Source organism: Hoplias malabaricus, chromosome 4, assembly GCF_029633855.1.
Source record: "Hoplias malabaricus isolate fHopMal1 chromosome 4, fHopMal1.hap1, whole genome shotgun sequence".
In the NCBI taxonomy this organism is placed as follows: domain Eukaryota; kingdom Metazoa; phylum Chordata; class Actinopteri; order Characiformes; family Erythrinidae; genus Hoplias; species Hoplias malabaricus.
In genome coordinates, this window is record NC_089803.1 from 18,634,059 (window position 1) to 18,651,586 (window position 17,528).

General features: G+C 40.7%; 1 protein-coding gene and 1 long non-coding RNA gene across 2 annotated transcripts; one reads left to right on the top strand and one right to left on the bottom strand.

The window, feature by feature from the left end:
* Positions 1 to 4,966: 4,966 nt before the first annotated feature.
* Positions 4,967 to 6,442, bottom strand: LOC136693739 (uncharacterized). The gene is made up of 3 exons (XR_010802101.1): positions 6,251 to 6,442; positions 6,042 to 6,119; positions 4,967 to 5,407 (listed from the first exon to the last, which is right to left on the bottom strand). It is a non-coding gene; the product is annotated as an uncharacterized lncRNA (long non-coding RNA).
* Positions 6,443 to 13,191: 6,749 nt separating this feature from the next.
* On the top strand, positions 13,192 to 15,447 carry drd1a (dopamine receptor D1a). Its single transcript, XM_066669470.1, has 2 exons — positions 13,192 to 13,481; positions 14,320 to 15,447. Exon 2 carries the CDS (start codon positions 14,377 to 14,379, stop codon positions 15,445 to 15,447), a length of 1,071 nt encoding a protein of 356 aa, XP_066525567.1. The 5' UTR covers positions 13,192 to 13,481; positions 14,320 to 14,376.
* Positions 15,448 to 17,528: the final 2,081 nt, after the last annotated feature.

The following is a 17,528-nucleotide window of genomic DNA, read 5'->3' on the forward strand; positions in this document are numbered from 1 at the left end:
CTTGCCTGGACCTGGCCTGCTGCCACAGGGGGAGCTCTCAGACACACTGTTAGAGCTCTTTTATTTATGAAATCCATCTGCTGAGGATGGGGCTCGACAGAAACCTGCAATAGAACATTCACATGATGCCAGCCAGTCCCAACCGTCCTACTGCAGTCCCATTCTTCTGTTAGTATCCCCTTCAAAGTTGTGAGAACCATGACAATCTAATAGCTTCAGGTCACCATCATAATGATATAGTGGTTTCATGACATTCAGTCATTAAACACTATATAGGACACACAGAGTGTGATGGGGTGTTCTAGAGAGGCTACACAAGCCTTAGGTCGCCATGCAAGACACCATGTGTCAGCTGGTAGGGTGTAATGCCTTCAACATTGAGATGTGGAGCAGTGACACTGCAAGTTGCAGGAGTGTTAAAGGAACAACATGTCACTGGAAATTATAGCAAACAACATTTATGAAAGGAATAATGGGTTTTGTTCTACAGCATTTGAAAACAGTAGCTGATCTCTGCATTGTGTACACACATTTCATCATTAATTCAGTGTCTGTAAGCGTTTATCCAGTTCAGGGTTGCGTTGGGTCTGGAGCCTATCCGGAATTATGGGGTGCAAGGCAGGAACACACCCTGGAGGGGGCGCCAGTACTTCACCGGGCTGTACACACATTTATTAATGTGGCCTAATGGTTAGAAAAGAGGGCTTAGGACTGAATGGTCGTTGGTTCGACCGTCAAGAAAAAGGGGGTGGTGGGAGTAAACAAACAGCACTGTCTTCCTCCCTCAGTCCACGGCTGAGGGGCCCTTGAGCAAGGCACTGAACCCACAACTGCTTCCCAAGCTCCGGGGATGGCTGCCCCCCAACTCTGAGTGTATTCACACCCCCTAGTGCACTAGTGTGTGTGTGTGTGTGTGTGAGTTCACTGCCACATATGGGTTAAATGTGGAAGACAAATTTACGTTGTACAATGACAAATAATTGCACACTATCCACATTATAACCTCATCAATCTAACCGTAATTTCATCAACCTCTGACAGAGCATCAGGAAGTAAACCAGCTCAGAAATATGACCCCAAATCCTATCCATTCATAACCTCACACACACCACAACAACCAGCAGAACTCTCTATTTCTCTGTGAGGAGTTTGGTGTATTCTTCCAGTGTCTGTTTAGGTGTCCTCTCAGTCTAAATATATGGTGAGTTGGTCATTCAAATGTGTGTGAGGTACTGGGTGAGTGTGTGGTGCCCTGTGATGGACCGGTGCGCCATCCAGGGTGTGTTCAGTGATGACAAATGAGCTGTGGTCCCACCGTGACCCTGAGCAGGATAAGGCAGTTACAGAAAGTGAATGGAAAGGTAATTTTTTGATATATTTCAGGGTAAAATAAACAGCCAGTTTCCCCCGATGATAATAACAATGATTAAAGCATTCTGAACAGCTGAAATGTTGCCCTCTCTCTCACACACACAAACAAACACACTGACTCATATCACAATGAGAAATTTGCTTCAAAATAGAAAATAAGTCATATCACAATATAGGTCAAGTTTCATTGCTCTATGATTAAATCTTCGGATTTGCTCTGGTATTATGCAGAGGGTGAGGGGAGACCCCAGTGAATGGCGTTGTCTATGTGTCTGAGCTGGTGGTTTCCTCTGTGCGTCTCAGTAATGGGTCAAGGTATATACGGCTTCACCACAATTTTCCTTTTAGCACAGCAGAGACTTCCACTTCAGAGTGTGTGCGGGGGACAACTATTCTCTCTCTGAGGGGAAGCCTCTTGTGTTTGTCACACGACAATCAGCACAAAAGAGTAGCACCAGCTGCAGGAAGTTTCTGTGAACGCAGTGTCGGCTGGGGAGGCATGGGTTTTTGATGCTGTTTTTAAGTCTCCATGTCTGCCACTTCAACCCAAGAAATCAGGGCGCTGCTGTGCTGATATTTGCGGCTCTCAGGCAGGTGTCCTTCAAGAAAATGACATGCGAAGCACATGTAGCCTGGTGAAGTGCCATGGTTAGCATCACTGCTCTTCATGTGGCAGACAAAGGGCCGGTTCCAGGCTTGGGCAGGAACACCACTGATACACGATAGATGAACAAGGCTCCTGATACTTGCCTGCCTACCTCTGTATACAGACACTGGAGAAGACAAATTGCATAAAAGTGCGGTAAACATGGCGCAACCATCTTCACACACTTGTCCACCAACCAAATAGTATTTTGTCAGTGGTGGTCAATTTTGGGGTGTAGCAGATGCTTTCAAACATGAAACCAGAAGCTTGTATGGGTCTCTCTATGTACAAATGAAGTTGATTGATTAATGTGTTTTGCAAATTACTGGTTATTGCTACGGTGGTGAAACTTTCTTGCAAGGCATTATACACTCTCAGAAAAAAGAAAAAGTCCAGAACAGGTACATTTTTGTCACTAAAGTTACAAACAGTGTCAATGTTCCTGTACAGCTGTGGTTTGAAAGTTCAGTTGTGGTCCCTAAAGGTACATTACAATCTCTTCTGCAGAAAGAGAAGGGAATATTTAGAATATTTTAAGATTCTATTATTGTTAACTGTGCTAAAGTGTAAAATAAGAACCCAAAATATTAGTCCTGGAAATGAAAAGCGGAGCAGCCAAAAGTGGAACATGTTTATTTGCCTATTGTAATATCAGTGCAGAACAGTCTGTTTAATGTTTAAGCCACTGGCCACTATGGATCAATGAAATCTCATGTAATCTGTGAGCAATGTGTACCGTCTACTGAGATCACAACATACTCAGTTTGGAGTGATATGAAACACTGCACTAGAGAAACTTACTTCAGGCAGTGAATTCAAATGGATGGGTATACAGCAATGGCTGACAGTGTATTAAACTATTTGTGAGGTTGGATATTGGTCAAATATTGGTACAATGCCATGTAAGCAAATTGTTTTAGGGCACTTTACCAGTATCTGCATTATATATGAACCCTTACATCACTATTCAAATTGAACATTTTGAAAAGTACTACATTTTTCCACAATAAACCACCCTCTATAGTACCCTCTCCTTTTTACCCTTTCATTTATGCAGTACTGCTGAGATATTTAAGAAAGTTCCCTTTAAATTTTTTGAGGTCATATCATAAATAACAACATGATGGGTTTTTTTCACCTTCTGTAAAATCCCAAATATTTTCAAATATTCCATGCACCGTGGACACACTACTCAACAAAGTCCTTGCAAGAACCATCGCCAAGAACCTTTTTTTTTTTAAATATAGGACAACAATGCAAAAAAGAGAAGTATCTAAGCTTTAACCCAAGTGCCTTTATTTGGTGGGAAAGAAATCACACATTAAGAAATAAATCTTTTGAATGAAATCATGTGTGCCACAATTATTGGCAACCCTGGTGTTAGTACTCTGTATAACCTGCTTTTGCCAACAAGACGGCACTTAATCTTCTCCTATAACTCTTCACAAGATGGGAGAATACAGAAAGAGGGATCTTCCACCATTCCTCTTTGAACAACCTCTCTAAAAAGAGTACTGGGTCTTCTCCTATGCACTCTCCCCTTCAGCTCACACCACAGTCTGGGGATTGAGATGGCCATGAGAGGAGCTTCATTTTGTGCCTTGTGAACCATTTTTGAGTAGATTTGGCCACATGTTTAGGGTCATTATCTTGCTGAAAGACCCAGACTCAGCTTTCGGTCAGAGGCCACCAGATTCTGATTCAAAATGTCCTGATATTTCAAAGAGTTCATGATCCCATGTTCTTACAAGTTTCCCAGGCCCTTTGGAGGAGAAACAGGCCCACAGCATCACCGATCCTTCCTCATACTTAACAGTGGGAATGAGGTGTACTCATTCTTGGTGTTATGACAGACCCACTTAAAGTGTTTGTTGCCAAAAAGCTTGGTCTTGGTCTCATCTGACCAAAGCACATGGTCCCAGTTAAAATCACAGTACTGCTGGCAAACTCCACCTGTTTACGCTTATGAGTATAACTCAGAAAAGGCTTTCTCCATGCATTTCTCTCGAACAGCTTGTTGGCATGTAGAAAGCACCTGATGGTTGTTTGGGAGACCTCATAACCCCAAGATGCTACCATTTAATTATACTCTCTTACAGTGAGCTTTGGAGAACTTTTTACTTCTCTTACCATCCTTCTCACTGTGGGTGGTGCAAGATACACTTCCGTCCTCTTTCAGGCTTGTTTGTCGCAGATGTTTTCCAGATGTTTTGAACTTTTTGATGATTGCTCTGACTGTAGATAAGGGCATCTGCAGGTAAGTGGCTATTTTCTTGTAGCAATTGCCTGATTTATGAAGGTCAACACACATCTGCCTTCCTTGAATAGTGTGTAACCTTATCTTTCCCATGTTTAAGAGTGAGTAAGAGGAATAGGCCTCTGTGTAACGCCATATTTATACCCCAGGGAAACAGGAAGTGATGAATTACTAAATAATGGTTCCTAGATACTTTGATCTACTTAAGAAAATACACTTAAGAAAATAAGACGAGGGTGGCACGGTGGTGCAGCAGGTAGTGTCGCAGCCACACAGCTCCAGGGACTTGGAGGTTGTGGGTTCGATTCCCGCTCCAGGTGACTATCTGTGAGGACTGTGGTGTGTTCTCCCTGTGTCTCCGGTTTCCTCCGTGTGCTCCGGTTTCCTCCCACAGTCCAAAAACACACGTTGGTAGGTGGATTGGCGACTCAAAAGTGTCCATAGGTGTGAGTGTGTGTGTGTATGTGTTGCCCTCTGTAGGACTGGTGCCCCCTCCGGGATGTATTCCCGCCTTGTGCCCAATGATTCCAGGTAGGCTCTGGACCCACCGCGACCCTGAACTGGATAAGGGTTACAGACAATGAATGAACGAAAATAAGATGAAATATTTTTGCATTATTTATAAAGTTTATGTTTTTATTAAGGCTTGTGTAACCAGTTATCAATAATATAATAGTAAGTTACAGTATGATAACGAGTTGGACCGGTAACAATCTATGACTCGAACCAGAAGACACCAAATTCTCTAGGAGCCAGTGTGTTGAGCAGCAATAAAGAATCAGACAAGGGAATGAATATTGATTAACCTCTCTTGTATTTTTCAATTAACCAAAAATACTGTTTCACAGAATAATCAACAACCAAAAACCCAAATGTCTACAATAAACAAAAGTGTGCACACACAAAATAAAATAAAGTGTCTGTTTGGGATCCCTCAGACCTGAGAATTTTGTTACAGGTGCACCTGATACTAAATGTTCGTCTGAGTGTCTTGAGGATGTATGAGTGTATGAGTGGGTACGTAGGTATCTCCTTGTCCGTGTCTTTTCTTCAATGTTCCTGGCTCGCCATCTAATGCATTTCGGAATCACGTCCTGACTCTTGAATGTTCCCGTCCTCTCAAAAAACCTGACCTATAAACAAGGTCATATCTATTATTTCTAGTCTCAGATGCATCAATAAAAGTTTAAATGTCTAATTTCTACATACTACACCCAACTTCATATATATATATATATATATATATCAAATCTTATCAGATCTCAAATCTTCAGTTTCAGTTGTACAACATTCAAAAATATGGATTTCCACTCATATGAAATGTTTCAATGTTACTCACAGTGAGATACTTAACATTTTGAGTTGCTTCCAGAGGTATCAAAGAAGTGTGCTTAATTACTCCTCATACACTATAGGCCTACTAGTGTGAAGAAGACTGCACCGAAAATTACCCTCTTAAATCCTTAAATTCACAATGGGAATTAATGAATTTCTGCACTTACAAGTACAATAGAATATAGTTTTACACTCATCATATGAATTATCAAATCATTATTATTCCCTTTCTTTCCTTAAATTGGCAACAGAAAATAAAACCATTCCTCTTATACATTTATAAAATAATAAATACAATATACATGTTCCAAACTTCGCACAATTACTCACTTCTGTGCATTCACAGACTTTAGAAATACCCCAGCTTTTGACAGCACACTAGACGTAAGATAAATTTAGCACCAGGGCATCAAAAAGAGACATGTTTCTCACCGTTGCGTCCGTATTTCAAAACTGCGCCCGCCGTCCTCGGCTTGAAGCGGCCCCGAAATTGGAAGGTAAGTAATTAGCCTATGATACACCAAATTAGCATTAGCATGGGTGATAACGATAAATGTTAACAAGCACTCTTTTATCTGATACAACGCGTTGTCGTTATTCAATTACTCGGCTTCTGACTCCTAATAGGAAAGTTCACCTACTCTTTTCCGTGCCGTGGTGTAACGCCGACTTTTCTCGGGGTTTTTTTCTTCTTTCTTCTGTTTAGCATGAAGCTGCCCTCATTCTCGTGACCGAGGTCCAGAAAGTAAAAACCGGGAAAAAACTACGCACTTCGCCACACCTCCAACCGATAGGCTGAACGTCACCTGAACAGCTCCCGATTGTCTGCTGAACCCCAGGCACCACCCACGCGGAGCCAAACGAAATGAGCAAATGCAAATTAGTTATAATACAACATCTGAAACCCTGCCGATGTAGCAATTAAAAGTAAAATAAATATTTATATATTCCTAATATTTGTCTTATCTAAGTATGGTTTTGTATATTTATTTATTTTTTTTTTTTTTCTTTCTTTTTCTTTCTTTCTTTCTTTCACCTGGCTACACTTGCACTATGGGGTGAAATTTCAGAGGGTAAATAATACATGGACTGTACATGTACATGTATATATCAACTGATATATCTGCTGATATATCAACAACAAAAGTTTAAGCAACATGAATTCACATCTAAAACATAAACAAACTACGAATAAACAATACCAACTAAAACTTTGTCATTAGCTAAACGAGGACACCCATAATTCGTAGTTATTGTATGTTCACTGTGTCCCCCATCCACTGGTGGCACTGTTTCACTACATACACTCAAAGTCTCCATTATGTACGCAAAAAAGAGTGGTGAAGATAGCACTCCAGGACTGCGTCCGAAATCGCGTACTTCCATACTGAACGGTACGCAAAAGCAGTACATGAGAATGACTAGTGTGTCTGAATAGTATTCACCGAGCAGTACATGAGAAGTCCCTGGATGACGTAATTCATCAGGAGAAATTTTGAAGAATGCAACACCAGCACACAGTCCTATCCCATGACTCCTTTGGAGTTGTGGTGCTTTGAAAGAAAAATCGCTTTTTAAGTGTATGATAGAACAATAAAATAATAATAATAATAATAATACAATACAGAAACTAACACATTAAACATATAATGATTCTAAGTAATTAAAAATTAACTATGTACAAAGTTAACTATAGAATATAGATGCATATAAAGTGTTAAACAAAAATCTTGAAATTCATGATCTTGACACCAGTTGCATGCCTTACCACTAGTCAATTTAAAAGCAAAAATACTGCACACTTGTACATCATCTTTTGACTGTGGTGTGCCTCAGGGCTATATCCTGGTCTCTTTTGTTTTTTTTCCATTTTCCACAAATATTGCCATCTAGAAAAGTTCTGATAATGTCTTCAAGTATGCCACTTTAGCAAAAGCAGAGAAAAATACAGATGCCATTAATTAATTAATTAATTCATTCATTCATTCATTCATATGTATTACATAACCACTAGGTTCATGGTCACAGTGGGTCTGGAACCCAATCAGAGTCACTGGGCACTAGGCAGGAACACACCCTGGAAAAGGTACCAGTCCATCACAGGGCACAATATACATGTGTTTTTAATGCAACAGAAACCACCAGGACTTCTCTTGAAAAGCCAGAGAATCCCCACTTAGAAAAGAGACAAAGTACACCTCTCGAAGTCCAATAGACCCTTTTCTCTTGACCTTCCCATCTGAAGAAGTTACTCATCTTTACCCTGCCTGTTTTAAAATGAAACTCTTGTATCATCAGAATAGCAAGGGACTTCTTCCCTCCTAAGGTTGTTGGTGAAATAAATGTTATGAGAAGTGACAATATATTCAGAAAAGGCCAAATGTGTGAACAGCTTGTTTTTACTGATAGTAGTCTAGCACCAGATGCTCTGATTCAGCACTTGTGGACTGATTGCTGCCCTTGCTTCCCATGCACTGAACATAACTGCATATGCATAACTGCTTGTATGAGATGATTACTTCCTGATTGGTGAATAATAAATTATATGAGTGCATATAGGGACACACAGGACTGTGTGCATGTGGAAGAGCTCTTTCCTCATATTCAAATACTGAAACAGTTTACAATTAAGGATCTGAAAAGCAACTGTTTTGCTTTTGGCTCATGGCTTTGGAGCTGATATGACCCAGAGAAATTATGGAAGTTAGGAACTGGTAATGTTGCAGTCACACAAATTCGAAATGGCGTACTGTGAACAGCAGGTACTGACTTGGATCCAGTGCGCACTGCCCGACCGTGAAGGGAGTACGCTCTTTCAGTTTGCACACTAAGACACCATCTTGCAGCAGCTCGGAGGAGACACACTATGAGGAATTTATTGATTCTTTACCTCAGGAGAAATGTAAGTATCACTAGCCTTCACTTAAAACAGCTTTAAACTTATTGTTGCCCATAATCTTATTATTATTAGATGGAATTATTATTATTATTATAATTATAATTATTATTGTTGTTGTTGTTTTTGTTGTTATTTTCTCTTACTTAAAAAGTGGTAGAGTTTTGGAGGCTGTCAATTGCAAGATTGACTAGTATGTACAGATACATACAGCTGGGTGAGCCATCTTACAGTTTAAGACATCTGGAGCTGGACTGAAGGCCTAATAGTTCAGATTAAACATTAAGCTTATGCAGTAGAATAATAATAATAATAATAATAATAATAATAATAATAATAATAAAAAAACAAACAAACACATTTTGTTTTACAAGGGGTGGATCCAGGAATCTTAATAAAACATAGACTGTTTCATACAGTATTTTGATATTTGTGTTTTTTTTTTTAAAACAATTTTTTTTTCAAATGTGGACATAATGAGAAACTAACACCTGCCTTTTAATATGTATGAAAAGTACCAAACGTATGGAGCAGTGGAAACCAAAAGTCAAAATTACTTAGAAATAATATTTTTTTCATTGACATCCTTTAAAATTTTTAAAAGCTCTAATATATTTTTTGGCTTTAAAGTTGCCATTTTAGAGACAGAGTTTTGCCGTTTTTGCAGTGATATAATATAGCTTTATAAATCGCAGTGTTGCGTTCAGCTCACATAAACAGTGTAATATGAATAGTGTAGGAACAGATGTGTTGTAGAGACACTGCTGTGTATTCTCTGACGTACTGACATCAGCCTACAGCAGGAAATTCACAGTCATAAGAGTCTGCAGCGGTTTGCTGGTATAAATGATTTGATTTCTCAGACTGGAGGACTGAGAGGGAATGACGAGAGAAGTGTAGGTGTTTATTTGGCTTTTAATTTTGACAGTTTGGCTGAATAATTGCTATACGCTTACAAAATTCCACTCAGCATGTTCATTTTAGTAGTTAGAAATGCGGAAGAGCGAAAGCCCACAGCCTGAAAATGTCAGATCTTACCATACATTAGTTGCGCAGTGCATTTAACTTTCACAATGTAAACAGGAAGAACAGACCAAACGAAATGGTCTAAAATGACTTGGGCACTAAAGCTTCTAGAAAGGCTTTACAGTAGATGCTGAAACATTGCGGTGAGGATTTGATGACATTTGGCCATGAGAACTTTCATTGTTGGAAGGTGAGTTCTGGATCACAAACCACACTCCTACTCATCCCAAAGGAACGAGATGCAGCTCTAGCACAACAGAGAACACAGTGTGACTGCTCCACAGCCCAGCGCCTGGGGTGTTTAATGCTGAAGCTTGGCATTGAGCATGGTGACCTCAGAGGGAATGTCCATCATTCTAAGGAACTGCTGTTTTCTAGTTTGTTTACGTTGTTTACGTATGTCTGAGGGGGAAAAAAAAAATCAACATTGTTTGTACATAACTGAAGTGTAACTAGTCCGTATGTATTTATTCACTGATTGAATTACCACAGAAACTCGTTTGTAACTCAAGTTCTTTAGTTTTGTAGCCCTTTTGGTTTGTGTTTACTTGCATACAGTTAGCGCTCTGGTGATCTTGGTGTCAGTCCCACTTTACGTTATAACTACACCAAAAAAATAAAATAAAAAAGTCAATATTACCAACCTGTGGAGCAGGAATAGATCACAGTCCTCATCTGTTTTCATGCTTTTTTAACAGCTGTGAGCAGAGAGAGAGAGCCTGGCATAACAAAACAACCCAGTAAACAATTAGCCATTGATTCAACGTTGAAATAACGTAATGACGTCTAATCAACGTTCTCTTAAAGTTGAAAATGAAAGTTGAAAAGACGTCCAAACACAGACATCGAAAAGACGACTATTAGTCGTATTTTGGACGTACATTGACGTTATTAATTGGTCCCGAAATACATTACTTGTATAAAACGCGTTTTGGACGTCCACTGACGTTATCGATAGGTCACCACCTAACTAACTTATTAAGATGGATTTTGGACGTCCATTGACGTTATCGATTGGTCACCACTTAACTAACTTATTAAGATGGATTTTGGACGTCCATTGACGTTATCGATTGGTCACCACTTAACTAACTTATTAAGATGGATTTTGGACGTCCATTGACGTTTAAAATATGTCCTTGACGGACAGACTACTTTTAGACCTATTTTGAACGTCCAGGGACGTTCCTTGTTTACTGGGAAGGCCCAGATCGATTTCCAGTATGCAAACAGATTGGAGAGCAGCAAATGATGAGGAAACTTCTGCAGAATTTTATTTAAAAAAAGTTTTTTTTATTAATATTGTGAACGTTGCCTTTAAGTTGCTTCAATTTTGTTTCATTCCATGTTTTACTATTGAGCTAAAAGCAGTGTGTGGACAACTGAATATCCGTGAAGTAGCTGAATTTACTGATTCTGGATTTCTACACCCTCCTCTAAAAGTTATGTAGTGCAGTTTCTGCAGTGCTGATCCCAGAGTAGCCCTGAGGTCAGTGCATTAAAAAAATTTTGAAGCTGTAAAATCAGGGTAAAAATACTATCAAGTTTTGCTTGAATGGTTGTCCACACATTCGTGGGTTTGTCTGGACGTCTTTTCTTCCAATGAGAAAGAGGTTCTGCTCTGATACGTGTGAAAATGAATCTAAGCATCTGTCATCTTGATTACCAGGTCATGGATGAACTGAGCCTCTTTGGTGACTTCTGTCCCTCCAGCTTCTCATATAACTCAACTCATTAAAACAAAGAAGACTGCACTTACTCCTTGAGTCTCAAAGCAGCCTCCGCCGAGATGTACAATACCAGCATGGGAAAAAAATATTATATTAGTGTCTTATGACACTGAAGCAGTTTATTTACAACCAGCTTTCTCAGAAGTAAAAGTGCTCTGTCTGGAGAAATGCAGTATAACATTACAACCAATAAAAGAGAGAGAGAGAGAGAAAAAAAAGGTAAGAATTCCCTTTATTGAGTTGATATCTGAGCTGTTTGGGTTCTGGTTGCAGATTTCTCCTGGATGTCGTTCACCTATTCCATTGATTAATTGGATTCTAGACTCAGCGCACCTTCTTTTATTTTCGCTTTAATATGTTCATTAATTGTTTGGTCTAACACTAAAAACTGGACACATTCTGGGGCATTCTAGCTCAATTCATCTTGAAATTGGTAATGATGTGTTGAAACTGGGGGCTACAGGGAGTATTGATACCGCACAGCTCCAGGGAGCTGGTATTAGTTGTGTTCTCCCTGTGTCTGTGTGGGTTTCTTCCAGGTGTTCCTCCCACAATCCAAAAACATATGTTGGTTGTGGACTTGTTATTACAGTGTGTCCATACTTGTTAGTGTGTGAGTGACTCTTGATAGCAAGGAAACAGTGGACCACGGATGGTCCACTCAGGGCAAAGTTGGAGGTTCACTGGCATTTTGCATTTTCCGGGCGGACCGCTGGTGATTAAACAGAACTGTAGACAAACTGCCACATTTGATCACCTTTCCATTTACAGTTCAATTTACTATTTTTCCTTCATTAGGTTCTTTTGTTATTCTTTATAAATCAGATTAATAAATAATTATAATCCAGCACAGCGTCAACATTTTTAACATTTAATCATTTTATATCAGGCTTATACTGATTATTATATCTATCAGAGTTGTTGGTAATATTTGTATTAGTGTGTTTTCCAGAATAAAAGTCTCTGTGAATGTAAAATCTGTTTGTGGAGATTATAAATGAGTTATATCCTGTACAGGACAGTAATCTGAGTGGTCCGATGGTGGACCAGCAGTGGTCTACAGTCAGTGGTGTGACAGCCTTTTCACCCCAGTGGACCGATATATGCTCACTGTCTGGGACTTGTTGAGTGTGTGATGGATGGACTCCCCATGTTCCTGCCTTGTGAATATATGAATGAATGTATTAAATTATGTTTTATGTTTCAATCAGATGGAGAAATTGAGAAGTTTTTATTTGATGGCTAGTATTTTTTTTTTTACATTATTTTAATTGTAAATAAAATGTACTATACATTATGTGCTTGTTGGAACTGTAATAAATGGACACAGCCATAAGGGGTTAAAGACAGCAAATATATGTCTGGATGACTGTGGTGATGTCATCTGAAAGGTATTCAATATCTGTCACAGTTTTAAATAACGCTCAAGTTCTAAAGGGTTTGGAACCTGAGAAACTTTTCCATGAATAAAGAGTGTCATCAGTGTAAGATAATCTGATAGAGAGAGAGAGAGAGAGAGAGAGAGAGATGAATAGAGGAGAGAGACAGACAGATAAAGAGATACACGAAGAGAGAGAGAGAGTGAAAAGAGCGAGAGAATGTTGCGAGAGTAAGAAAGGAGAGCCCCCATCGTCCAGAGAGTGGAGAGCTCGTGCAGAGTGGAATGTAGCGTTGCTGGTGCACGCGGCACGGCGGGAAAACGGGGGCGCGCGCTCTGAGCTGATGTAAACACGTGCTCAGATCACGGACCTGAAGAGAGGAGAGAGAGAGAAACAGAGAGAGAGAGAGAGAGAGAGAGAGAGAGATGAGTCATCAGCCCCTCCCCCTAAACGCGAGCGAGGAGAAGTTAAAGAAATTATCATTGTTATTATTATTATTACTAATGATAACGGTGTTATTTCACTTTTAATTTAAAGTGCAAAGGGAATGAGCGGATGGACGGATGGTGGTGGGACGAGCGCGCGCCTGTGGAAGTGTGCAGAGGACAGAGAGAAACAGATGAGGGCAGCGTTCATCTGGACCGGTGAGTGGGCTCCAAACTGGACAGGGATGTGCACGCTGAACGCTCCTGTCTGGAGTGCTCTACATTCCTTTTATATTGATAGGTAAAATTGATCCGCTTCTGTGAACATGCATGAGGTTAAAACCAGGAATTCTGCCAGAGCTGGGGTCTGTCACAGAAACTGAGGGGTAGCAGCACATCAGGAGGCACACACAAGGGTGAGTGGGTGAACTGGAATATTTTATTGTGGTAACTTGCAAAAAGTAGTGCTAGCAGTGATAACAACAATGCACTTAATTAGTCATTTATTCTGTGACGGGTGTTGAAACGAATAATGTTTCTAATAACGATGCACCATTGTGAGGCTGTAATTTTCAATCCATCTTTATTTTAAGGAAAGTTTAAGCCATGATCTGTCAGTCTGTTTTTACACTCAGTGTTCAAGTTCCAAACTTGCACAAAATGAAAGAGCTGGTTTTTCCTGAGGAAATGAAATGCCAGCAGCTTAATTTACGAGCATGACTGCCCTTCATCTGCACCCCCAGCACTGGTGAAAAATATTGCAGCGAGATTTTTCACCCCCTTTTCATCCAGTCCTAGTCACAGTGGAGATACTGAAATAGTGTCGCTGTGTTTAAACCGAACCAGCTGCATTTTCGCCAGGATATTTTTTAGATCCACAAAGTTGCTCTAGTTTCACAAGGTTCACCTCCGCTGTCACAATGTGGCTGCATTCTTTATGTGATGTTTGTACAGTTGCCGTTGTTCTCAGAACCTTCAGTTTTGCATTCACAATAGAGCTGCCATTATACGAAAAGCTTATTTGTAGTCACTGAAGCCATTTTGGGACAACATAAATAACGACACTACATTAGCGTATGTAGTTCTTTTAATAATCTGTACAGAGTGCATTCTCACATGTGTCTAAGTGTATTTTCGACTGCACATGGTCTGACCTCGGTGAATAATAAACCGAGCCGTCAAATGCTAAAATGGAGTAGGCACCCCATCAGCAGTGAGCTCAACATCCCTCCGGCTTTGCTCTCTTTCTTTCAGTGGACCCCCGCCTCTCGCCATGCTGTGATTTCTGGAAGGGGACAAAATCTGGCAGTGATGGATTTGAACCTAACGGTAATTGACAGCGGTTTGTTGGAGAGCGACCAATCGACCAGAGTTCTCACTGGCTGCTTTCTGTCCCTCCTCATCCTGTCCACGCTGCTGGGGAACACTCTGGTCTGCGCAGCCGTCACCAAATTTCGCCACCTCCGTTCCAAAGTCACCAACATCTTCGTCATCTCCCTGGCCGTGTCAGACCTGCTGGTGGCCATCCTGGTCATGCCTTGGAAAGCCGTGACCGAAATCGCTGGATTCTGGCCGTTCGGGTCCTTCTGCGACATCTGGGTGGCGTTCGATATCATGTGCTCCACGGCATCCATCCTCAACCTCTGTGTTATCAGCGTGGATCGTTACTGGGCCATCTCCAGCCCCTTCCGCTACGAGAGGAAGATGACCCCCAGAGTGGCTTTCGTCATGATCAGCGTGGCTTGGACGCTTTCTGTGCTCATCTCTTTTATTCCAGTGCAGCTGAACTGGCACAAGGCTCAGCCAACCAGCTTCACATTGTCTAATGCCTCAACAGGGGCGCCCCTAATGGACAACTGCGATTCTAGCCTCAACCGGACCTACGCCATCTCCTCTTCCCTGGTCAGCTTTTACATCCCCGTGGCCATCATGATCGTGACCTACACTCAGATTTACAGGATCGCCCAGAAGCAGATCAGGAGGATCTCAGCGCTGGAGAGGGCTGCCGAGAGCGCCAAGATACGTCACAACAGCATGGGCAGCAACTCCAACATTGACTCGGAGAGCTCCTTTAAGCTGTCCTTCAAACGGGAGACCAAGGTGTTAAAGACCTTGTCAGTTATAATGGGGGTGTTTGTGTGCTGCTGGCTGCCCTTCTTTGTCCTCAACTGCATGGTGCCGTTCTGCGAGCACAGCCTTCCATGCATCAGCCCCACCACCTTTGACATCTTCGTGTGGTTTGGTTGGGCAAACTCTTCCCTCAACCCCATTATCTACGCCTTCAACGCTGACTTCCGCAAGGCTTTCGCGATCCTTCTGGGCTGCCCGAGACTTTGCCCAGGCAACAACGTCATAGAGACCCCTAGCTTAAACAAAAACTGAAGCCCTCCTTTGTCTAATCTTAGGGGGAACCTTGCTGCGAGGCTTGCCTGCTCTAAAATGCAGCCCATGTCACAACCTCTCGGTGCCAGAACAAGCATCTGGACAAGAGGGGGGAAGGGATTTGGGATTAGAACTCTGGAAGAAAGCCCTCCTGCCGTGCCGGGCAGCAGACAGAGTGGTTGCGATGTTTCTTTTGAGGGGGATAATCCTTCTGACAGGCCATGCCATCCTCTAAAGTCTGATGCGTGGATGGCCTCTGAATCCAGCACCCCGTGGCTGTTTCAAGCATGAGCAATTCATGCTTCCGTAGCAACAAATTCAGTGAATTCAGAAATGACTTTTGGGAATCTGGCATATTATTTTTTTTGGTCTGTTTTTATTTAGATTTTCCCAGTAGGTGTTGGTTTTAAGGACCCTGACTGTAAGAATGATCAGGAAATAAGAGAATGTGTTTACAAACGGGAGCTTCGAAGTGTGACAGAAACGTTTGAAAAATGGACAATTTTTATGCACAGTAGTGTGCAAAATTATTAGGCACCTATGACTATAATATATAATTTTTAATAATTTATCGGCTCAATAAGAACAGTGTTTGAAATTATTATATTTAAATACAATAAAGACCAAAATATAAATACAGTAAAAGTAAAAGGAATTTACTTTTTTTTTTTTAAATATTTAAAAATAGGTTGTGAGTGTGTTTCCAGATATTCTCCTTGTGTGTATGGATTTGTTAAATCAACAATACACTTGATTTAACACAATGAAGTATTCATTAACCAGTAAAACTAGATAGAAGGGTAAACTGGGTTTTTGTTGGTTTGCTTTTGAGCATAAAAACATTTACTGCTCTGATAAATAGCTTTTTACACCTCATTTCCTCAGGTGCCTAAAACCTTTGCACAATACTGTGTGTGTGTGTCTAAATACTATATATATATATATATATAGTGTATGTGTGAAGCGGAAATGAAACTGATGACTTCTGCTGTGCAAAAAAAAATGCAATACAAAGGGACAGCTTGTCTGTAGAGCTAACTGCTAACTTGTTTCTAGTTTTCTGTCATTAGGTCTAAGATCTAAAGGCCAAGGACTGTGCTACAGTTGGAAATGTAAAGTTAATTTATGGAGATAGAATGGAAAATGTATATATTACAATGAATTCATCTTGAATGATAAACTCCTAAAGTATGTACCACCAGGCTTTGGTAGATCATCCACTTTATCTGTTCCACTCTCGCTTCTCATTCCACGTCCCATAAGCCTTACTTTATTCATGCGGCATTGCATTAAGTCCAGGGTTGTTCCAAAACAAGAGATCAGGCAGTCAATTATGAGATGGTTGTTCCCTGTTTGAATGAATATGTATTCCGCTCATTGGTGCCTGAGCTCCTCAAAACTTGCTTTTCTATTACTGAACACTGACAGCTAAATACCAAGACAAACGGAACAGATGGCCGATAAATATGAACACGCAGGTGGGAGTCTACGAGTCCTGGTGAATGTGTAATGTATCCATTATTGTTATGACAACTTTGATGTTAAGAAGATTACAGTCTTATCTAGAACAGCGTTGCCTGGTTGACTGCATTGTTAACAGCGTGTGACGCCTTCATCTCAGTAGTAAACAACATGATTTTGTTGCACCGTTATTTGATGTGAGTCATGTGCAATACTTAAACATAACTGTGGGGTAAAATGGTGAACAGAAGTGCATTGTGGATGAGAACTTTAGCAGTGGGTAGGCAATTTCTCTTTAAAAATTCACATACGCGTACTTGTCCCAAGAGTACCTTATACACCACTTGGCCTAAAGTGTTTAGACACCGGCTGGCTCTGTTTTTGTGTTGAAAATGGAAATATATTTTAATTTGACTACTTTCCCATATAATACATACATATATAAAGGCTGCCATATAAAAATCAGTGAGGGGAGCTACTGATGCAGGATGATTAATTCCGGATCACAAACACCACTCCAATTCATCCCAAAGGTATTGTGCCGCATTACCCCAGAGACTGTAGCTCCACCCTTTCTCAGCTCCAGCTGATGCTTGCCATTTGACATGGTGAGTTTAGAG

Coding starts and splice junctions, on each gene's coding strand:
- drd1a (XM_066669470.1), top strand. CDS start 14,377: ATGGATTTGAACCTAACGGTAATTGACAGCGGTTTGTTGGAGAGCGAC.